Here is a 24,538-nt window from a genome sequence, read left to right as displayed (position 1 = left end):
TCTCCAGGTCCCTCCTTTTGCCTGCGGTCTTCTGCCAATGACCAAGGGGATAGGCTGGCAATGTAAGCCTGACTATATGTCACAAGCAGTTACAGGACTAGAGGCTATTTTGGGAACAATTGTACAAATCCATGCTGATGTATTGGGGAACCTTGCCCTTCAGAAGTGTATAATCGAGAATTCGAGATGCACACTACCTTTGAATTTCCAAAGCACCCAATTGGCAAGACTTTACATGGGGAGGACAAACTTGTAAAATTCCCCCCATTCATCCAGACTGCCCTTAACTACAGGGGTAAATTGCATTAAATCAGCACTCATAAAATCCACCCAATATCATCCAGAGAATGTAGGACACATCCTGAACAATCTGTGAGGTATTATTAATGAAAGTGTTAAAGAATCCCAATGAAATTCCATGGTGTGATATTTTGAAAAAGAATGTGTTGTTGACAAAAGAAGCTAATTTATACTATCGCACAGCGCAGTCAACATATTTGGTTTAAAAAGTGGCGATTCTACTGTACATAGTTTAATCTTTAGCCATGCACTTGTCAATGTGAAGAATTGAGCTAGCACAAACATTTTATGATTGGAGTTCAGGGATTTACGAAGAATGTAGACCTCAGGAAAACGATGTTTTGTGAAGCGACTCAAGGCTTCAGATAGATAGTTTTCCACTGCTGTGCAGGAAAGGACTAATTTAGCCGTGGCTCAGTGGTAGGATGCGTGCCTTTAAATCAGAAGGTCATGGGTTGAAACACCACTCCAGACACATGAGCACATAACCTAGGCTGACACTCCAGCACAGTACTGAGAGAATGCTGCACTATCAGAGGTGCCGTCTTTGGGCTGAGACGTTAAACTGAGGTCCCGTCTGCCTTCTCAGGTGGGGATGAAGGATCACTATGTGAAGAGGAGCGTTGTACTGGTTAATATTTATGTCTCAACCAACACCACCACAAAAACAGATTATCTGGTCATTTATCTCATTGCTGTTTGTTGGACCTTGCCGTGTGCAAATTGGCTGCAGCATTTCCTACATTACGATAGTGACTACACTTCAAAAGTACTTCACCAGCTGTAAAGTGCTTTGGGATGTCCTAAGGACGTGAAAGGCACTATATAGACTCAAGGCGTTAGATTTTCCCCCGATGCGAGCTTTGTGGAGTCAGCCAGGGGAGTGCACCCACCAGTTGCTCAATAGACCCCGGTGGGAGGCCTGGTCCATTTTGAAGACTGGGCCTCAGCAGCATTCGGCCAGCAGACTGCAGCCAGAAACTGAACGTTCTGGGGCAGAACACCGGCTCCAGACAGCTGAAATACCGGGCCCACCAGCCGGCTTCCAGGGTAGAAGAAGGTTCATTCGTGGAAGCATGAGGTGGGCGGGTTCTGATTTCGCAGAAGCACACTTGCAAGGGAGAGTGGGTAAGAGAATCAGTGCATTGATTCCCAACGGCAGGGGGTGGTGACTGAGAATTCAAACCAGATGCTGGAAAAAGTTCTTGAAATTCACCACCTTAAGAAGTAGAAGCCAAGCTTGTGACCTAATGGAGGTGCCATTGCTAAACAGTGGTGTGCAAAATAAAGCACAAAGAAATCAAATTGCTTATTCTGGTCAAGCAATCCATCAAAGATAGACATTTTTTGTAATAAATCTGTTCTCCTAACCATAGAAGGCACAGATCTAAATTGCTCAGAAAGTCTACAAAGCTTGTTAAATGCCACAAGGTTTATAAGACTGTTGTATTTGTACCAATGGTAAGATAATGAACACAAAGTGGAATTCGATAAACCATATCAGAATACACCAGACACAGCATTAAAAATACAAGGAGCTGGCCCGAGTGCATGATTTCAAACTTCTGCACGAGAGAGAGAAGCAAAACTCCTCATGATCAGAACTGTTGGTCAATTGTGAAAAAGGAGGTTTAAAGAACGAGTAGATACCCTGACATTGCACATCGCATGTTGGAAGATTGGACATGTCTCATGTTTTCGGGTCACTGTTTTTGTTTTACTTTGCTTTTGTCTCCTCTTCTGCTTCTCTATTCATTAGCTTTGCTGTCTCTTTATTTCTCGGTCTCTCGATTTCTTTTTCTCTCTCTCTATGAAACTCAGCAGTGCAGCCTGTCTCTGACATCATGCAGCCTTGGCAACAGTTCATCTCGTGTCCCACTGGATAAGATGATCCGTTTAATATTAATGGCTACAGTTAGGGGGCTTAGTTGGTATTTTTTTTACTGCTTTGACAACCCGTTTGTTGTCAGGGGCGGGCAAGGACACTTGGAACTTCTCTCGCCAATAGACAAACTTGCGTCATGGTAGTTTCCTGGTTTATCTATTGTCAGAAAAATTTCCGATATGCAGAAAATTTCCCCCTAAATAGTAAGAAACTGAATAGCAGCATGGCTTCTGTTCGATCCGTGATTCTGAGAGTATGATGTTTTTCAATAACCACACGGATGCTGTAACTTAACAATAAACAGGTATTTACTGGAGGAGGGTAGTCTCAAGACTGGGGGTACAGAGGCATGCGCAAGGTTTATATACAGGTGTGGTCACTGCCGGTACTACAGTATACAGGAGCTGTAAAAGTAGTTCTGTCTTAAAGGTACATACACTACAATTCCTCCCCTTTTAGATTAGTAGTACCCGTAATATTCAAATAACAATTAACACTTTAACATGTACATTAGACAACAATAGTCCATTTATAGATTCAGTCTTTGGGGCGGCTTCCTGACCCTTTCGGGATAGCGCCTTTCCTGAGGTTCTCGTTCTTGGTGCAGAGGCGATTCTGGCCCCTTTTAATCGGGTAGTTCATCGGTTTCCACTGCTACTGGTTCTGAGGTAGATGCTACCGGTATGTCGGGTTCATCCCCAGTTACTCGAGACATCGGGGTTGACTCGTTCCTGTGACGCTAAGATCTGATCGATGTGGCATCTCACAATGTTCTCCCCGACATCCACTGCGTACATTAATGGCCCCTGCCTTGTGCATATCGTTCCGGGTTGCCATTTCTCTGTTCGGTAGTCACGGGCCAAGACTGGTTGTCCGACAATGAAGCTCCTTGTCGGCTTCTCATTGATGTGCTGGAATTGTTTGTCCTCAACATTTCTTCGCACATTTGGTCTGAGCAAGTCCAGACGAGATCTCAACCTTCGGTTAAAGAACATCATGGCCGGTGGCTGGTTGGTAACTGCATGTGTCGTGTTTCAGTAGGCTAATAAGAAATTGTCCACCTTATGCTGTAGTGGAATTTCATCGTCGCACATGGCCTTTATCGCCTTCTTAAAGGTTTGTACGAACCTCTCAGCCAATCCATTTGTGGCTGGATGATACGGGGCGGATGTGTAATGCCATACCCCATTCCTTCTCATAAATTTTTGAAACTCTTCGGACACAAACTGTGGTCCATTATCAGAGCACATCTGCTCTGGCAAACCGTTTCTGGCAAATATGGTCCGTAGGACTGCAATCGTTTTCTCTGCAGTGGTTGAGGACATTTTTATCACCTCAGGCCACTTCGAATGAGCATCCACTGCTATTAAGAACATTGAGTCCATGAATGGACCAGCGAAATCAATATGCACCCTTTGACATGGAGAGGAGGGCCACTCCCATGGGTGTAGAGGGGCATGTGGTGGTGCATTTTGGACCTTCTGGCATCCTAAGCAGCTCTTAGTTAGGTCTTCGATTTGTTGATCGATTCCCGGCCACCACACATAAGCCCTAGCAAGGCTTTTCATTTTCACTCCCCCCAGATGACCTTCATGTAGCTCATTTAGCACTCTCTCCCTTAACTTGGGTGGAATCACCACTCTGGATCCACACATCACTGTCCCCTGGCATACTGACAGCTGTTCTCTTCTGGATGAGAATGCTGGCAACAGTGAGTCGCCATGTGTTGGCCATCCCCTCACCATCAAATCATATACCCGAGACAGCGTCGGATCATTGCGGGTCTCCTTCTCTATATCCGCGTTCGTTACTGGCAATCGTTCAATTATTGACGAATAAAATATCTCAATAGGGTCCACTGCTGGTGCTTCCTCCACAGTAGGCAGTGGCAGGCGAGATAGCCCATCAGCGTTCCCATGCTGTTTCGTGCCTTTATATTCTATTTCATATTGATTCGCCCCTAGAAACAGGGACCATCTTTGTAACCGTTGTGCAGTCATCACTGGAACGCCCTTCTTAGGATTAAAGATGGAGACAAGTGGTTGGTGGTCAGTCAGCAAGGTGAACTTCTGCCCATGCAGATAGTGTTTGAATTTTTTTACTCCCCATACTAGGCTGAGGGCCTCCCTGTCAATCTGGGCGTAGTTGCGCTCGGCTGAGGTTAGTGACCGAGACGCAAAGGCTACTGGCTTCTCCAACCCGTCTGGGAATTTGTGCGACAGCACCGCTCCAATCCCATAGGGTGATGCATCACATGCCAAACAAATTGGTAGTGCTGGGTTGAAATGGGCCAACACCTCTTTTGATGTGATCAATTCTTTACACTTCTGGAAAGCTCGTCTACGTTTGTCATTCCACTTCCATGGTACCCCTGTTTGCAGTAGGGTGTTCAGTGGGTGTAATACTGTGGACAAATTTGGTAAGAACTTGTGGTAATAGTTTACCAGCCCGAGGAACGACCTCAGTTGTGACACATTTTCCGGTGCTGGGGCCTTGACTACTGCCTCAATCTTTTCAGGGGACTTATGTAACCCCTCTTCATCGATGACGTGGCCACAATACGAGATCTGTTTCTGGAAAAACTCGCACTTGTGGCGATTAGCTCGTAGCCCATACTCTTTTAATCTGGTGAGCACCTTCTCCAAGTTGGCGAGGTGATCACTGTCATTTTCGCCCGTGACCAGGATGTCGTCCAAATAACACTGGGTCCCTGGAATCCCTTGCAGGACTTGATCCATTGCCCTTTGCCAGATAGCCGGAGCCGAGGCTACCCTGAACACCAGCCGGTTGTATTGATAGAGACCTTTATGAGTGTTAATCTTAAGGTATTGTTTCAAAGCTTCTTCTACCTCCATTTGCAAGTACGCCTGGGCTAGATCAATTTTGGTGAAGCGTTTACCTCCAGATAGCGAGGCGAAAATATCCTCAATTCGTGGAAGCGGATATTGTACCGTGTGAAGGACTGGGTTCACTGTCACCTTAAAATCCCCACAGATGCGGACCTTCTTTGGTTCCCCAGGCGTATTACTCAACGACCTCTTCATTACAGGAACGATGGGTGTAGCCCACTCGCTCCAGTCCACTTTGGACAGTACTCCTGAACGTTCCAACCCTTCCAGCTCTGCTTTGACAGCTGGTCTGATCGCATAAGGCACTAGTCTGGCCTTAAGAAACTTTGGGCTTGCATTTTCCTCTATTTTAATCGTTGCTGTTATGCCTTTTAGTGTTCCGAGTCCCTCCTGGAACACTTCTTTTGCGTCAGTTAGCATTTTTGACAGTCGTCCAGGTGTGACGTCGTCATCCTTTTTGGCCTCAACCTTCAGTGCCTGTATGGAATGCCAATCTAATTGTATCTTCCGGATCCATTCATGTCCTAGCAGTGGTGGTCCTCCATCTGGCAATACATATATATCCATTTTAGGTGTTTCCTGGCCTTTATATATCACTTTCACCCTTATTTTTCCTTTGGGATAGACTTTTTGCCCTGTATACGTCTTCAAGACAATCTCTGTAGCTTTTAAGGGTATATGTGAAAATAGCCGCTTGTAGTCCCTTTGGTTTATGACTGTTAGGGCTGATCCTGTGTCCAATTCCATTTTCACTTGGAGTCCGTCTATCTTGAGTGTAACCCAGATAGTCTGGTGATCCTCCATTTTGGTTACCTTATGTAGTTTCAGACAACCCAGCTCCTTGCTTCCGGAGTCTGTGTCACTTTTCTGTTCGTCTGAACCACTGTCCATCACCTGGTGTACCTTTTTGTACTTCTCCTGTGGAGATTTCTTACTGTTGGTTTTCTTCCCAGACCTGCAGACGCTTGCTATGTGTCCTGCTTTTCCACACTGTCTGCACACTTGGTCCTTGAACCAACAATCCTTCTGGTCATGTGTTGTTCTGCTGCAGCGATAGCGCTTCCCTGTTCCATAGGACATTTCATTGGTGCCATATTCTTGCGGTCTCCGTTGTATCTCTGCAGCGCCCCTTGCGGCTGCTTCGTGTGATACTGCCATACTGAAGGCCTTGTCCAGAGTAAGATCCTTTTCTGATAGAAGCCGTTTTTGGGTTCCTTCACTTTGTAGCCCACACAAAAACTTGTCCCTTAACATATCTGCTAGTCCCGCTCCAAACTGGCAGTGTTTCAATAGCTTGCGCAGTTCCGTTAGGTACTCAGCATTGCTTTCGTCTTTGTGTTGGTTCCTTTTATGGAACTTAAATCGTTCTGCTATCAGCAGCGGTGTGGGTTTTAAGTGGTCCTGTAGGATTTCTACTATGCTTTCGAAATTCTTGTTCACCGGCTTCTCTGGGGTTATTAGATTTCGCAGTAACCCATAAGTTTTTGCACCCATGGAATTTAACAAAACCAGTGATTTCCTAGCATCTGGCACTTGATTCGCCCTGCAGTACACCTCAATATGTTCCACATATGTCACCCAATCTTCGACTTCATTGTCGAACGTAGAGATACTGCCACTCTTCGGCATCCCTGGGTGTGATTTAACTGTCAAAAATGGCGTCTCCCGCGCTTCCCCTTCTTCTCCGCTGGCACAAAATGGCGTCTCCCGCGCTTTCCTTCCTTCCCGCGCTTGCCCTTCTTCTCCGCTGCGGCTTCTAAAAATGGCGTCTCCCGCGCTCTTCCTTCTTCTCCCCGCGAACACTGTTCAGCCCTTGAGCCCTGGTTGTGCTCTGCGTGTTCTTTTTTTTTCTCTCGACGCCGCTCTGTCCTGAACCCGGCTGTTGCTTTACCCTCTCTCTCTCCGTTTTTTTTTTCTCGACGCTGCTTGGTTTTCAACCCCCGGCTGCGCCCTGTGCGCTTCACCCTCTGTCTTACCCCGTCGACGCTGCTCGGCTTTCTCACCGCCGTCGGTCGGCTCCAGCCACCGCTGTCCGGGAAGGGTCTGCGCTGGACCTGTCGTCAGTCTCTTGCTGATTGTCGTGGCTGGGAAACCAAGCCCGGCTCTCCACAGCCTCCCCTGCGATGTTCACTCTCTGCCAGACGACTGGGCGGTTGCTCGTGGTCGACGCCCGTGTTCCTGGCCTCGACTTTCTTACACCGCCCTCCCGGAGCGAATCCTCGAAGGGAAATGCAGAGTTGCAGGTAGATTCGAATCGACACTCGTCGCCACTGTTAGATCCGTGATTCTGAGAGTATGATGTTTTTCAATAACCACACGGATGCTGTAACTTAACAATAAACAGGTATTTACTGGAGGAGGGTAGTCTCAAGACTGGGGGTACAGAGACATGCGCAAGGCTTATATACAGGTGTGGTCACTGCCAGTACTACAGTATACAGGAGCTGTAAAAGTAGTTCTGTCTTAAAGGTACATACACTACAGCTTCATCAAACAGGAAGGAACTGTCGTCAAACTCGCCAGCAGCCACTTCGGAGGAGTGTGGCAGGATGAGGATGAGGAAGCCCACAGTATCCTAAGGGTTAAGCTGACACATGGAGCTATTTCCAGCCCAGATGTCCATTCCTTCTATCACAATGCAAATGGTGCATTGAGGGAGTGCACCCCTCTGCATCATTTGCGAAAACTGCTTTCAAAGATCCACAGAGAAAAGGCTCAAAAGTAACCCATGGACTGTGGGACATTTGTCAGGAAAGGTTCCCAAAGAGGTTTGCCTGCTTCCCCTTTCTCCGCAGCAACAATCATCCACAAGCAACTAATTTTAAACTTCTGGCAGATTTCATATTCCCATGAACATTGTTATGTCACAGGAATGGGGACAATTTCAAACAAACGTGAATTTAAATCATATATTCATTCCAGAACTTTCCCCAACATCGAAACAAGTTAATGAAATTGCTTCCTGCAACAACTGATTTCCATTCCAATGAATAAGTCTCCTGGCACCCAATAGATCACAGCCTGATTTCCCAGCCTTGGAGACTGGTTGATCAGGGACCAAAGAATGAGACGATAAACACAAGGCTTGGGGGGTAGGGGGGAAGAAGCCACTGTCAAAATGAACATTGGTTGGAGATGGGCTACATGGACACGGGGGTTACATTGGAAAACCCCCGAAAACGGGAGTGGGGATCGCAGTACGCGATTAACCTGCTCTCGTTCATTGCGATGCACGCATCTGCAGGGTGCCTGATATCGCGAGTGACTAGCACTACTTAAAGGCAGCCTGCACCTCTTAAAAGGGGAGGTGCATTGTGGCTGCAGGAAGTGGTGGAAGTCCTTTGAAAAATGAATCTGGGCTGTAATACTTTGAGGAATGGTTGAACATGCGAGAGCGAGCACCAAGGTTTTCCGGCAATGCACTGCCGATCTTGGTGCAAGACGTGGAGAGAAGGAGAGACATCCTGTACCTGCAGTGGGGCAGGAAGCCCTCCAGGCATATGTTTAGGAGGCAGTGGGAAGAAATAGCTGTGAGGGTCAATGCCAGGAGTGTTGCTCCAAGAACATGGATGCAGTGCGGAAAGATGTTTGTCAACGAGTTGTCAAGGTGAGGGAGTTCAACCTTCAAATACCATATCCTACCAACTGCACCACTAACCTCATCCACTGCTCACCCCTATCACCCACCTACCAACAATCTCTATCAATCAGTACTCAACCCTTCAATTTATATACTTTTACTCACCCTCACACACTTAGCACTGTTACAAGTCTCGCAGCCACAACTCACAGCTCGCACACACTGGCAGCTATTCAACAGCCACATCACCCAAACACATTGCACGACACTCACTGACACACTTCCCTCTTTCTTGCAGGAGAAGGTGGCTCATAACAGAAGGCAGCAGGAAAGAACTGGAGGAGGACAAGTACATTTTAACCCCCATGGAGGAGACAGTGCTGGTCATCAAGGGAAGGGGAATCGCTGAGGCCAAGGCCACTGGCCAGACTGAAGGGAATCAATGATGAGGGTACACCTAATCCTCCTTCTCTCTTCCCACTTCCCCCTCATCTCAAAATCTCTTCTGACTCAAGCTGCAGATGGTGTAAGCATGCAATTCTTACTTTCTCCTCACCCCTCACCACAACCCAACCCTTATCCCCTTTTCATTTCAGATACCCAAGAACTTGAACCTTCCCAGTCAGTGGAGGAAGAGGAAGAAGACAGTGAAGATGAAGAGACACAGTCACTCGATCTTACACTCGCAGCCACCAGCTCAGAGATTGACACTGCGCATATTTTAGAGGCTAAGATAGAGGAGGGATCTGCACATGGTGAGACACTAGGCACAGGTGCGCAGGAGCCAGGGCGGGGAAAAGGATAGGGCAGGTGCCAGCTCGCTGGAGGGAGAGGTTGCATACTAGTTCTGCTGTAGAAGAGTCAGATGAGGACTTCGATGAGTACAGAGGGTTGACGTACACAACCAAATGCTTGGTGCATTGAAAGTCTGTGCACAATGTAAAGGAGCATGGAGGATTACAGCTCCAACTTGGCACAGGGCTTTGTGCAAAGCTTGGGAGCCCATCCTTTCCAACATGGGTGGTCACCTCCATCAGCACATCTGTGGAACCCAGCATGGTGCAGCGTCTGATGGTCAATGTCACAGCTTCCATTGCAGCACAAGCAGCTTCCAGCAAAGGTTTGAGTGCTGCAGTGGAAGTTCAGACTGCTGCCTTGCAATTTCAGACTGCTGCCATTGTGACTCTGGATACCAGTGTTCAAAGGGCCTTCCTGGGCATCACAGCAGTCCATTAATCTATTCTCCAACACATCAGTAGGATTCCTGAGATGCAGCCCTGGGAGAGAGGCAGCAGCTCCATGAAACATGAACCTGCTGTCCTCTCTCAGGATGACAGCATTCCTGCTCCCATCCTGCCACTCTGCTAGTGCCCTTGCTGTTGTCCATCAGCCAGCCAGCCCAAACCGCTGCAGCCTGAAGCCGAGCCCCTTCTAGGTGCAGAGCTGCTCGAGGTCGCCCTCCAAGGCCATCTGCCATCTCCTGAATTGAAGGTCAGTAGCCCTCCACTACTATGCTGCAGCCACTGGGAAGCATCTCGTAGGAGAATTAGGACAGGCCAAGGCACACAGAAGACAGGTACTAAGGAATGCACAAGGGTGATTAGTTTAATTTTGTATGCATTATGTCATGAATGAATTTATGAAATCCGATTGGAATGTGCATTTTCTGGTGGTTTTATTTTTGTGTTGTCAGGAAGAGAACAATGTGATGGTCAGTGATAGAGGAAAGGTGAGGAGTGTGGGACGGTTGGTGAATGGGGAGATGTGGTTGAGGTTACTGCTATTGCTCATGAAAAATTTGATCACGTAGAGCCCGGGCAGAAAAGGGCGGTCTACGTCATAGCCTTCCTTCATCTTCTTGTTCCTCCACTTATTCCTCCTCCTAAGATTCTCACCTGCTTGTGGTGGCAAGGGCTGTTGCCTCATAATGGCCAGGTTGTGCATCTTGCAACATACTACCACAAACCTTGACACTTGCTCAGCCAAGTACTGCAGGGCCCCTCTAGAGCTTTCCAGGTGTCTAAAATATTGCTTAAGGATGCTGATCGTATTCTCTATAATGTTCCTTGTGGGAGCATGGCTCTCATTGTAGGCCTGCTGGGCACATGTGTGTGGGTTCAGGGTTGGAATCATGAGCCATGCCATGAGTGCATAACCCTGGTCGCCCAGTAGCCAGCCTTTGACTTGTCGTGGTGGGTCAAATACAGGTGGCACAGTAGGACTGCCGCAGAATGAAGGAATCATGACTACTACCAGGATAATGGCTTCTCACCTGCATGATGTGCTTGCCTGTGGCTGCACATCAGCTGCACATTGAGGGACTGAAATCCCTTTTGGTTCATGAAAATGACCGAGTTGACATGAAGTGCACGCAAGGCAGTATGTGCAGTCAATGGCACCCTGGGTCACGGGGAAGCCTGCAATCCATGCAAACCCTCATCCTTGCTCTGCCTGCTTGACTCTGGCAAGAGGGAATGAGATTAAACTGTCTCTCTTTGTACAGAGAGCATCAGTGACCTTCCTTATGCAGCAGTGCACTGCAAACTGCGAGATGTTGCTTACATCTCCAGCAGCAGCCTGGAAGAAGCCAGGTACATAAAAGTTAAGAGCCATGTGAGATGCAAAATTACACTGGGATCCATCATTGTATAAATACATTTCCCCTATGGCTGTTCCACCACAATCCACCCCACCTCCCCCCGACACAGCTTGTACCCACTCAATCCTGGTACCCACCTTCAACTCAGTGAGGTGCGTAATCTTACAACATTTAGTCCATGAGGCCTGTATCACCCAGCATCAGTGAGAGATCCAACTTGTCAGCCATGTGATACCTTGGGGGAAAATTTCAACCCCAAAAAATGGGTGGGTGGGAGGTTAAAATGTTGGGTGGAAGGTTGAAGTGTTAAAAATCTGAATCCTGACCCCAATACGCCCACTTCTGGTTTTAATGGAGGTGGGACACCCAACGTGCTCCCAGGAGGGGGTTGACAATTTAAATATTATAATGAGGCTGTGTGCCTCATATTTATCCATTTCAAATTTAACCCTGGCTGGCCAGTTTTCCCTAGCCTCTGGAAACCCGGCGCTTAAGGGAGAAGAGGGCTGCTGGATCCAGGAGGCGAAGTGCTTTTCCACTTACCTGGTGGATCCAGCTTACATGCTTCACCAACCCCCGCGATCGGGCAACCCCCACCCTTCCGATCTCTTCCCCACCCCACCCCGCCCCGACCTCCCCCATCAGGCCTCCAATCTCCCCAATCTCCCCCTGCCCCCTCACACAGAGGCATCCAATCTCCCCCCCCCCCCCACCGTCATCCGATCTTTCCCCTCCCCCCCACCCCCACCCCTAGCCCGGCCGAGGCCTCCGTTCTCTCGCCTCCCCCCCTATTCCACTGGCCTCCGATCTCTCACCGCACCCCACCCACCCCAGCCTCCGATCTCCCAACTACACCCCCCCACCCCCAACCCCAGCCTCCGATTGCCCACCCTGCAAAGGATATGTAGCACAGCTTTGCTTACAGTAAACACTCACGTAAAGTCAGCTCACACTTACATGAAGTCTCCTGGCCACTTCAAAAGGCAGAGAACTCGCTCTGGCTGCTGCTTGATTTCTGAGTAATAGCACTGAGGGAATGCAAGAATAACAGCCAGGCTCCAGATGCTTGCAATGATGACTTTAGTTGCAGTTGCTGACAGCCTTGGCTGTAAAGGATGTATAATGGCCATGTACCTTCAAAAACAGAAAAGAAAATCAACTGGTTACACCTTTTTACAGTGAATTTGGTAGGTTACATTCATACCATTCGCTGCACTTAATTGGGAATAATAATTTTTTCTTGATTAATTTTTCAAGGATTTGTCCTTGGAATTTTCACGCCATTGAAGAAAAGTGAGTAGATGAGCCAGGTATGTTTTCCAGGCCAGTTTCATGCCCAGTATGTGCTACGTTAGATGATTTCAACTGGGCAGTGGTAATGGATTTAGATTCAAGACCCTTCAGTTGGGGAAGGGAAAATTGCCCATCACTCTTGCTCATTATCGTCTAACCCCTGCTGGAAGTAGGCGGGAGAATTGGTTGAGGACAGGATTGGGTTTGGATGAGATGTTCCAATGCCAACACAGAAAAATAGCCCGCAGACAATCACTGTTAGGTCTCACACATGACTAATAGCCACTAGTATAAGCAATCAGTAGGGTGAGCAATGTCCTTGGGACCCTATTCAGCCTTCAGGAACAGGAAGGGGGAAAAAAGTAGTAGATCACGATGAGGATAGTTTTAGGCTTCAGAATGGTAAAATGTGCAGAAGCATGGCAGATGGAGTTCAACGTGGAGAAGTGTGAAGTGATGCACTATAGGAGATTAATATGAAAAGACAGTATACTGTAAATGGCACAATTTTGAAAAGTGTAGATGAGCAGAGAGACCTTGGTGTCCATATACACAAATCCTTAAAGGTGGCAGGGCAAGTTGAAAAAGTGGTTAAAAAAGCATATGTGTTACTTGGGTTTATAAATAGAGGCATAGAATAAAAAAATCAAAGAGATCATGCTAGAACTTTATAAATTACTGGTTAGACTTCAGCTGGAGTATTGTGGACAATTCTGGGCACCAACACTTTAGGAAAGATGTTAAGGTATTAGAAAGAGTACAGAGGAGGTTTACCAGGATGTTACCAGGGATGAGGGACTTCAGTTATGAGGAGAAGTAGGAAAAGTTAGGACTGCTCTCCTTTGAACAGAGAAGATTATGAGGAGACCCAAGAGGTTTTGATAGAATAAATAGGGAAAAAGTATTCCCTCTGCTGAGTGGATCAATGACTAGAGGTCATAGATTCAAAATCATTGGGAAAAGATCTAGAGGGGAGACAAGGAGAATGTTTTTCCACTCAGTTGTCGGGATCTGGAACACTCTTGAAAAGGTGGTGGAAGCTGATTCCATAAATAATTTTAAAAGGGAGTTGGACAGGTCCTGGAGGATGAGGAAAAAGCGGATATGTGGGACTAAGCACGACTGCTCTTTCAAAGAGCCAGCACAGGCATGACGGGCCGAATGGTCTTCTTCTGTGCTGTAAGTTTCTATGATTCTATTTCTATGAAAATTGGTGAAGAGTACAGGAATCCTAAAACCCCAAATGCTTTCAGCCACTAAATTTCTAGAAGCCCCGACCAACAGGAGGCCAGAACTCCGGCCTCAATGCTGGTTTGAACTCAGTGGGGTAGTCACATCCGATGGGAGCAGAGTGGCAACTTCCCTATTGTATCTAGCCGGTTCTCCTGGTAGGGCCTGTGAGTCAGGCTAATGATCTGTCCATGTAAAAAAGGGACTTTGTTACTGAAATGACTCAGAGCACGATCTGCTGGATGTAAAAAAGAATGGAAAAAAAGGGTGCCTCATGTGCCATTAGGTATAGAAGATAAGGAGGAGGAGGAGGAGAAGGAGAAGGAGAAGGAGAAGGAGGAGAAGGAGAAGGAGGAGAAGAAGGAGAAGGAGGAGGAGTAGAAGAAGGAGGAGAAGGAGAAGGAGGAGAAGGAGAAGGAGGAGAATGAGAAGGAGGAGAAGGAGGAGAATGAGAAGGAGGAGAATGAGAAGAAGGAGGAGAAGGAGGAGGATGAGAAGAAGGAGGAGGATGAGAAGAAGGAGGAGGAGAAGATGGAGGAGAATACAGAGGAGGAGAAGAAGAATCATAGAAATTTACAGCAATGAAGGAGGACATTCGGCCCATCGTGTCTGTGCCGGCCGACAAAGAGCTATCCACCCTAATCCCACTTTCCAGCACTTGGTCCGTAGCCTTGTAAGTTATGGCACTTCAAGCCCAGCCTATCCAATCTTTCCTCATAGCTAAAATTCCCCAGCCCAGGCAACAACCTCGTAAATCTCTTCTGCACCCTCTCTAGTGCAATCACATCCTTCCTCTAATGTGGGGACCAGAAATGCACCGGTCCTGCTACCTTCAGGGATCTGTGAACATGCACTCCAAGGTCCCTCTGATCCTCTGTACTTCTCAGTGTCCTACCATTTATCGTATATTTCCTTGCCTTGTTAGCCCTCCCCAAATGCATTACCTCACACTTCTCCAGATTGAATTCCATTTGCCACTGTTCTGCCCACCTGACCAGTCCATTGATATCTTCCTGCAGTCTACAGCTTTCTTCTTCATTATCAACCACACGGCCAATTTTTGTATCATCTGCAAACTTCTTAATCATACTTCCTACATTCAAGTCCAAATCATTGATATATACCACAAAAAGCAAAGGACCCAGTACTGAGCCCTGCGGAACCCCACTGGAAACAGCCTTCCAGTCACAAAAACACCATTCGACCATTACCCTTTGTTTCCTGCCTCTGAGCCAATTTTGGATTCAACTTACCACTTTGCCTTGAATCCCATGGGCTTTTAGTTTCATGACTAGTCTGCCACATGGGACCTTATCAAAAGCCTTGCTAAAATGCATATACACTACATCAAATGCACTACCCTCATCGACCCTCCTCGTTACCACCTCAAAAAATTCAATCAAGTTAGTCAGACACGACCTTCGCTTAACAAATCCATGCTGACTGTCCCTGATTAATCCATGTCTTTCTAAATGAAGATTTAACCTGTTCCTCAGAATTTTTTCCAATAATTTTCCCACCACCGAGGTTAGGCTGACTGGCCTGTAATTACTCGGTCTATCCCTTCCGTTTTAAACAATGATACCACGTTAGCAGTCCTCCAGTCCTCCAGCACCACACCTGCAGTCAGAGAGGATTGGAAAATTATGGTCAGAGCCTCTGCTATTTCCTCTCTTCCATTTCTTAACAGTCTGAAATACATTTCATCTGGGTCTGGGGATTTATCCACTTTCAAAGATGCTAAATCCCTTAATACTTCCTCTTTCATTATGTTTACTTCATCTAATATTTCACACTCCTCCTCCCTGATTGCAATGTCTGCATCGTCCCTCTCTTTTGTGAAAACAGACGCAAAGTATTCATTAAAACCATACCCATGTTTTCCGCCTCCACACACAGGTTACCTTTATGGTCCCTAATAGGCCCAACACTTACTTTGGTTATCCTCTTGCTCTTAATGTATTTATAAAACATCTTTGGGTTTTCCTTGATTTTACTTGCCAATATTTTTTCATGCCCTCTCTTTGCTTTCCTAATTTCCTTATTAATTTCGCCCCCGCACTTTCCATACTCCTCTAGGGTCTCTGCGATATTGAGCCCTCAGTATCTGTCATAAGCTTCCCTTTTTTTCTTTATCCTTCCCTGTATGCCCCTTGACATCCAGGGAGCTCTAGATCTGTTAGTCCCACCCTTTTTCTTTAAGGGAACATACTTGCTCTGAACCCTCACTATCTCCTCCTTGAATGCCTCCCACTGCTCTGACACTGATTTACCTTCAAGTTTCTGTCTCCAGTCCACATTGGCTAAATCACATCTCAGCTTAGTAAAATTAGTTTTTTCCCAAATGAGAAAATTTATTCCATGTCTATCCTTCTCCTTTTCGATAACTACTCTAAATCTAACTTTTTAAAATTAGTTTATAGGATATGGACGTCGCTGGCAAAGTCAGCATTTATTGCCCATCCCTAATTGCTCTCGAGAAGGTGGTGGTGAGCCGCATTCTTGAACCGCTGCAGTCCGTGTGGTGAAGGTACTCCTAAAGTGCTGTTAGGTTGGGAGTTCCAGGATTTTGACCCAGCGACGATGAAGGATCGGCGATATGCTTCCAAGTCAGGATGGTGTGTGACTTGGAGGAGAACTTGGAGGTGGTGGTGTCCCCATGCGCCTGCTGCCCTTGTCCTTCTTGGTGGAAGAGGTCACGGGTTTGGGAGGTGCTGCCGAAGAAGCCTTGGAAAGTTGCTGCAGTGCATCTTGTAGATGGTACACACTGCAGCCACGGTACGCCGGTGCTGCAGGGAGTTAATGTTTAAGGTGGTGGATGGGTTGCCAAACAAGCGGGCTGCTTTGTCCTGGATGGTGTTGAGCTTCTTGAGTGTTGTTGGAGCAGCACTCATCCAGGCAAGTGGTGAGTATTCCATCACACTCCTGACTTGTGCCTTGTAAATGGTGGAAAGGCTTTGGGGAGTCTGGAGGTGAGACACTCGCCGCAGAATACCTAGCCTCTGACCTGCTCTTGTTGCCACAGTATTTATGTGGCTGGTCCAGTTAAGTTTCTGGTCAATGGTGACCCCCAGGATGTTGATGGTGGGGGATTCGGCGATGGTAAAGCCATTGAATGTCAAGGGGAGGTGGTTAGACTCTCGCTTGTTGGAGATATTCATTGCCTGGCAGTTGTGTGGCTTGAATGTTACCTGCCACTTATCAGCCCAAGCCTGAACGTCATCCAGGTCTTGTTACATGCGGGCATGGACTGCATCATTATCTGTGGAGTTATGAATGGTGCTGAACACTGTGCAGTCATCAACGAACATCCTCATTTCTGACCTTGTGTTGGAGGGAAGATCATTGATTCAGCAGCTGAAGATGGTTGGACCTAGGACACTGCCCTGAGGAACTCCTGCAGCGATGTCCTGGGGCTGTGATGATTGACCTTTAACCACCACAACCATCTTCCTTTGTGCTAGGTATGACTCCAGCCAGTGGAGAGTTTTCCCCCCTGATTCCCATTGACTTCAATTTTACTAGAGCTCCTTGATGCCACACTCGGTCAAATGCTGCCTTGATGGCAAGGGCAGTCACTCTCACCTCACCTCTGGAATACAGCTCCTTTATCCATGTTTGGAGCAAGGCTGTAATGAGGTTGGGAGCCGAGTGGACTTGGCGGAACACAAACTGGGCATCAGTGAGCAAGTTATTGGTGAGTAAGTGCCACTTGATAGCACTGTCGATGATAACTTCCATCACTTTGCTGATGATTGAGAGTAGACTGATGAGGCAGTAATTGGCCGTATTGGATTTGTCCTGCTTTTTATGGACAGGACAGCACAAATCTTCAGCACAATAGCCGGGATGTTGTCGGGCTCATAGACTTTGCTGTATCCAGTGTGCTCAGCTATTTCTTGATATTACGTGGAGTGAACCAAAATGGCTGAAGTCTAGCTTCTGTGATGGTGGGGACCTCCGGAGTAGGCTGATATGGATCATCTACTTGACACTTCTGGCTGAAGATGGTTGCAAACGCTTCAGCCTTGTCTTTTGCACTCACGAGCTGGGCGCCACCATCATTGAGGAGGGGGATATTCATGGAGCCTCCTCCTCCTGTTAGTTGTTTAATGGTCCACCACCATTCACGACTGGATGTGGCAGGACTGCAGAGCTTTGATCTGATCCACTGATTGTGGGATCGCTTAGCCCTGTCTATAGCATGCTGCTTCTGCTTTTTAGCATGCATGTAGTCCTGTGTTGCAGCTTCCCCAGGTTGGCACCTCACTTTTAGTTATGCCTGGTGCCGCTCATGGCATGCTCTTCTACACTCCTTATTGAACCAGGGTTGGTTCCATGGGTTGATGGTAACAGTAGAGACGGATATGCCATGAGATTACAGATTGTGGTGGAATACAATTCTGCTGCTGCTGATGGCTCACAGTGCCTCATGGATGCCCAGTTTTGAGCTGATAGATCTGTTCTGAATCTATCCCATTTAGCACGATGGAGGGTGTCCTCAGTGTGAAGATGGGACTTCGTCACCACAATGACTGTGCAGTGGTCACTGCTACAAATACTGTCATGGACAGATGTGTCTGCGACAGGTACTAGGTGAGGACGAGGTCAAGTAGGTATTTCCCTCGTGTTGGTTCTCTCACCAACTGTCACAGGCCAACTGTCAGAGACCCAGACTGGCAGCTATGTCCTTCAAGACTCGGCCAGCTCGGTCAGTGGTGGTGCTACCGAGCCACTCTTGGTGATGTACGTTGCCACCCAGAGTACATTCTGCGCCCTTGCTACTCTCAGTGCTTCTTACAAGTGGTGTTCAATATGGAGGAATACTGATTCATCAGCTGAGGGAGAGTGGTAAGTGGTAATCAGCAGGAGGGTTCCATGAGGATGCTGAGAAACTCCAGTATGATTTGGACAGGTTGGGTGATTAGGCAGATGCATGGCAGATGCAGTATAATGTGGATAAATGCAAGGTTATCCACTTTGGTGGCAAAAACAGGAAGGCAGATTATTATCTGAACGGCAATAGATTGGGAGAAGTGGAAGTGCAACGAGACCTGGGTGTCTTTGTGCACCAATCGCTGAAGGTAAGCATGCAGGTGCAGCAGGCGGTTAAGAAGGCAAATGGTATGTTGGCCTTCGTAGCGAGAGGGTTCGACTACAGGAACAAGGATGTCTTGCTGCAGTTGTACAGGGCCTTGGTGAGACCACACATTGAGTATTATGTATAGTTTTGGTCACCTTATCTGAGGAAGGATGTTCTTGCCATGGAGGGAGTGCAGCGAAGATTCACCAGACTGATACCTGGGATGGCAGGAATGATGTATGAGGAGAGATTGAGTTGATTGGGCTTGTACTCACTAGAGTTTAGAAGAATGAGAGGGGATCTCATTGAAACTTATAAAATTCTAACAGGACTAGACAGACTAGATGCAGGAAAGATGTTCCCGATGGCAGGGGAGTCCAGAACCAGGGGTCACAGTCTAAGGATAAGGGGTAAGCCATTTAGGACAGAGATGAGGAGGAATTTCTTCACCCAGAGAGTGGTAAACCTGTGGAATTCTCTACCACAGAAGGCAGTTGAGGCCAATTCATTAAATATATTCAAGAAGGAGTTGGATATATTTCTTAAGACTAAAGGGATCAAGGGATATGGGGAGAAGGCAGGGACAGGGTACTGAATTTGGATGATCAGCCATGATCTCAGGATAGATTTGCAGCCCTCTCATTTACATTGCATGAGTGACTGATATGGCATCTGATGCTCATAAAGATTGAGTTATGATCATCTGCACAATTCGATGTGCATGCTATGTTAATATCACATGTCTAACTCATGCCTTTACTCCCCCACAGGACCATCGAGAGCCCCCCTCCCCACTGTCCAGGAGGAAGCTGCAACCTCTGAGGGAGCAGCGTCACCAGGACTCAGCCCACCCAGCACCAGCGCAGACACACACCTCGGTGGGTCCTTCACGAGATAGATTAGTGTTGTCACAAGTGAGCATCAGCAGATGGTGGAGACAGGAACAGCAGTGGAGAGTCCTTGTCGGAGGTCGCAGGGCGCTCCTAGCTGTGCTCAGCTGCATGTGGACCCTATGCCTCTGGGGCCATCCAGAAAGAGAGCGGTGCTGGAACTCCAGGAACAAGTGCAGGAGCCTCGGGCAGGTTTTGCATCCAGGGTAACTGCAAGTGTGGAGAGAGTGGAGGAGTCCATCTCTAACATCAGCACTGCCTTTGTGGAGGCAATGGCGCATGAATGCACCACCGTGGATAGGGTGGCAATCTCCATGGAAAGGATGGCTACGGTTATGGAGGAAATAAGTTGCCAAAGTCAGGAAAACATGGTGAATGCTCAGAATAGAATGACATCTCTGGAGGAGCGATGGGTAGCTATTGAGCAGAGAGACCAGAGCTTCATGGATGTCCTTTTGAGGAGGACTGCCAGTGCAGATACAGGTCCTCATGGCCCCCCTGATGTGCAGCAAGGTGCTGTCCAGCCACTTGCTAGCACTGAAGTGTGGCTGAACCACGAGAGAGATGTTGGTGGCAGGCAACAAAGGAAGTGTGAGGTCTACTCCAAGTGCTCACACTCCCATGTCACTGAGGAGCCCTCGGTCAGAGCCCCACCAGAGTCCTCACCAAACTGAGATGGCCGTCTCAGCCCCTGCACAGCCGCAGGAGGAGCAGACTGTTGCTGAGCCCTCGCAGGCTCGCAAACCCAGAGGACGCCCGCCAAAGGTGTCGAAGCAGGAGCAGCATGAAAGTGAGCAAGATGCCTCCACATCTGCTGAAGCCACAGGGGAAGCACCGCATAGAAGCACGCATAAGAGAAAGATTAAGCACCTACAGGCACAAGGGTAGTCATTTGGGCGCTTTGATGTAATACATATTGTGGGAGAAATTCGGTATCGCCCCGTATGAGGCGCAATTATCGGCCGGGCGCAAAGTTTAGCGCCCGACACTAATTATCACCTCCGACTGCAAACTTAGTGTCTATCGCCCCTGGAGGTGATTTGAGTGCTAAATCAGGCACTACACATCTCTCTTAAGGTGCTAACGTCGAGGAGCGAGGCGCTACCTCAGAGCGCTGGCGAAGCTCATGTGATGTCAGTCAGCAATGGAACACAGACACACTGGCGCTGGCCAGTTCTTAAAGGGGAGGGTCGATCTTGCTCTCCAGCCACACCCTGCTCATTGCAGCCTTGAATCTCGGCCTAGAGAGACCTGTACATCAATTCTGCTGGAAAGAACAATGGAGAGCCGAGGGAAAGAGCTCAGAGTGCAGCCCCCATAGTCTCTTCTAAATCGATGCAAGGAAGGTCAAATCAAAATGAACCTGCAGATTGCTGCTCAGTACCCAAAACTCCTTCACACAGCATAGAATCTCTCCAGAAGTCTCTCTCTCTCTCAGAATGCGTGGTGCAAAAATGTTGCCGACAAAGAAAGGCAGGAAGCGGTCGCCTTTAAATAGCGCTCCCCCAGTCCCTTCCCGACTGCAAAATGTTCCTCTCTACTGGTCGTTGCTGGAGGCAGACGGAAAGGCAGGGGGCGCACTCAATATCTGGTCCGGGGCGCTACCGGGGCGTTACACGCTCGACTGATTCACCCGAGCTGGTTAGTAGCTTGCAAGTTGTGTGGACACCAGGGATCCAGTGATTGCTGTGTAGTTAGGTTCTACATTAGTGTGAATTGAGTAACAGTTAACTGCACAATCCCTCGCTCCCAGCAGGTGACCATGCTGGAAGGGAGGGCAAGTCACACATATGGAACCAACACTGTTGTGTATGTACCTTTAAGGGAATAACTGGTCTCAGACTGCAGTGCCGGCAGTGACCACCCCTGTATAAAAGGCCCTAGCAGGCTTCTGTAGTTTCAGTTTCCAGGTTGTCTCCATTCAGTAAAGACTTGTTATAATCAACTCCTGCAGTCCGTGTCTCAATTATACACGGACATAATACTGGCGACGAGTAAGAAACAAACTTACCTGCAACTCGGCAGCATCTCTGACGACGTTATTGAAGGTTGAAGCCAGAAGAAAGAAAGAAAATAAATAATCCAAAGAAACTCGAGAAACGGGCATCGACCGTGGGCAACCGCCCTCCAAATCATCGAATTGAAAAGTGCAGGAGAGACTGTCGAGAGCCAGGCTTGGTCTTCAGTCTGTGGTTTCCCAGCTAATCGGGCTGGTGGCAGGTAGTGCACTGATCCTTCCTGGGCTGCGGCGGGCTAGAGCTCGATCGGGTGGCTCTGCAACGGGGCCGGGCAGCGAGTCGGGAAGCAAAGAGAGAGAGAGAGGGTGGAGCACACAGGGCGCGGCTGGTGCTTCGCAGCCGGGCAGCGTTCGGACCTAAGAAGAGGGAGGGAAGTGTCCCAGAGGGTCCGCTCCACGACGGGAACGGTTCTTCAATTAACGGAGCAAATATTGAAGCGCGATAGAAAAATAAAAATACCACGGATAGCGGCATTGGCAGCAGCGATCGGGGAGGCGCGAAGACCATAGGGCATCGCCATTACAGGATAGTAAAATAAATATAATCGCCAGCGACAGCGTTGGCAGCAGCGGCAGAGGCGGGAAAGCGCGGGAGGCACCATCTTAACTCGGCGGGGAAGAAGGAAAAGCGCGGGAGGCGCCAGTTTGACCCATCGGGGACGAAGGCAAAGCGCGGGAGGCTGGGAATATATCACTGCCTTCGATAATGCAATAGAAGACTGGACCACATATGTGGAAAGAGTCGAGGTATACTGCGAGGCAAACAAAATAGCAGAAGAGAAAAAGGCATCGGTATTGCAAAATTTAATGGGCGCAAGAACGTACGGCCTATTGCGGGACCTGAATACTCCAGCCAAACCGAAGGCGAAGAGTTTTAATGACATTGTTGCTACCCTACAGGAGCACCTAAATCCTACACCGCTGCTGATAGCAGAAAGATTTAAATTCCACAGGAGAAATCAGCATAAAAATGAGAGCAATGCTGATTACCTTACGGAACTACGCAAGCTATCAAAGCACTGCCAGTTCGGAGCAGGACTGGCAGATACCTTACGGGACAAATTTGTCTGTGGACTCCTGAGTGAAGGAACCCAGAAGAGGTAACTCTCAGAGAAAGAGCTGACGCTAGATAAGGCTTTCAGCGTGGCAGTATCGTATGAAGCAGCAGCAAGGGGAGCTGCGGAAATACAACAAAAGCCACAGGAATATGGCAGCCACGAAATGACACGGGGATTTGCAAAATGTTATCGCTGCGGCAGAACAAACCATGACCAGGAGGACTGCTGGTCCAAGGACAAAATATGCAGGCAATGCGGAAAGATGGGACACATTGCACGAGTTTGCAGGTCTGGGAAGAAGACCAACGACAACAAAAAGGCTACTAAGGAACCGTACAGGAAAGTACAAAAGATGACGGACAGTAGTTCCGAAGACCAGATGAGCGATAGTGAATCCGGGAACAAGAGACTAAGCTGTCTCAAACTTCACAACGTAATCGCAAAAGAGGATCACCGAACCATTTGGGTCACCCTCACAATAGCAGGGTCCCAAGTCAAAATGGAATTGGATACAGGATTAGCTCTAACCGTCATGAATCGATGAGACTACGAGCGGCTATTCTCACACATACCCTTGAGAGAGACATCCATTGTCTTGAGGATGTATACGGGGCAAAAAGTATACCCCAGAGGAAAAATAAGGGTGCCTGTCGAATACAACGGCAAGAAAATACGGAAATTGTACCTCTACATTCTGCAAGATGGTGGACCACCGTTATTGGGACGTGAATGGATCAGAAAGATAAGTTTAGACTGGCACTCCATTCAGGCACTGACGGTGGCTGGTAAAAAGGATGACGACGTCACTCCTGGACGATTGTCAACAATCTTAGCTGACGCCAAAGAGGTATTTCAACAAGAACTGGGCACTCTTAAAGGTGTAACCGCCTCAATAAAAATAGAGGAGAATGCAATTCCCAAGTTTTTCAAAGCAGAGCTGGAGAATCTGGAGAAGGCAGGCATGTTATCTAAGGTAGACTGGAGCGAGTGGGCAACACCCATCGTTCCTGTCATGAAGAAAACGTTAAACAATAAGCCTGAGGAGCCAAGGAAGGTTCGCATCTGTGGGGACTTCAAGGTGACGGTGAACCCAATCCTTCACACAGTACAATATCCTCTTCCAAGGATAGAAGATATCTTTGCCTCACTATCTGGAGGGAATCGTTTTACAAAAATTGACCTAGCACAAGCATATTTGCAGATGGAGGTTGAAGAATCCTCTAGGAAGTATCTCACGATAAACACTCACAAAGGTCTTTACCAGTATAATCGACTGCTTTTCGGAGTAGCATCAGCTCGGCGATATGGCAAAGAGCAATGGAACAAGTCCTGCAAGGGATTCCGGGGACTCAGATACTTGGACGACATCCTAGTGACAGGTGAAGATGACAGTGAACACCTTGCCAACCTAGAGCAGGTGCTCACTAGAATACGTGAACATGGGCTACGAGCCAATCGCCCCAAGTGCGAGTTTTTTAAGAAACAGATATCGTATTGTGGCCACGTGATTGATGAAGAGGGGTTGCATAAGTCCCCTGACAAAATTGAAGCGGTAGTTAAGGCTCCAGCGCCTGAAAATGTGTCGCAACTGAGGTCATTCCTCGGATTGGTGAATTACTACCATAAGTTTTTGCCGAATTTGTCCACAATTCTGCATCCACTGAACGCCCTACTACGAACGGGAGTAGCATGGAAATGGAGCGATGAATGTAAGCGGGCCTTTCAGAAGAGTAAGGACCTAATCACTTCAAGAG

General features: G+C 47.9%; 1 protein-coding gene across 1 annotated transcript in view; it reads right to left on the bottom strand.

Moving 5' to 3' along the window:
- Positions 1-24,538, bottom strand: part of LOC147124160 (neuromedin-K receptor-like) — a 154,367-nt gene that overhangs the window by 83,735 nt on the left and 46,094 nt on the right. The window contains exon 2 of the mRNA XM_085983033.1: positions 12,171-12,347. Coding sequence (XP_085839159.1) covers positions 12,171-12,347 — 177 coding nt within the window. The remainder of the gene's footprint in view (positions 1-12,170; positions 12,348-24,538) is intronic.

The sequence above is a fragment of the Somniosus microcephalus genome, chromosome 1 (assembly GCF_052327205.1).
Source record: "Somniosus microcephalus isolate GS21.2 chromosome 1, FLI_Smic_1.0, whole genome shotgun sequence".
NCBI classification, from domain to species: domain Eukaryota; kingdom Metazoa; phylum Chordata; class Chondrichthyes; order Squaliformes; family Somniosidae; genus Somniosus; species Somniosus microcephalus.
This window is presented reverse-complemented; position numbering and strand designations above follow the sequence as displayed.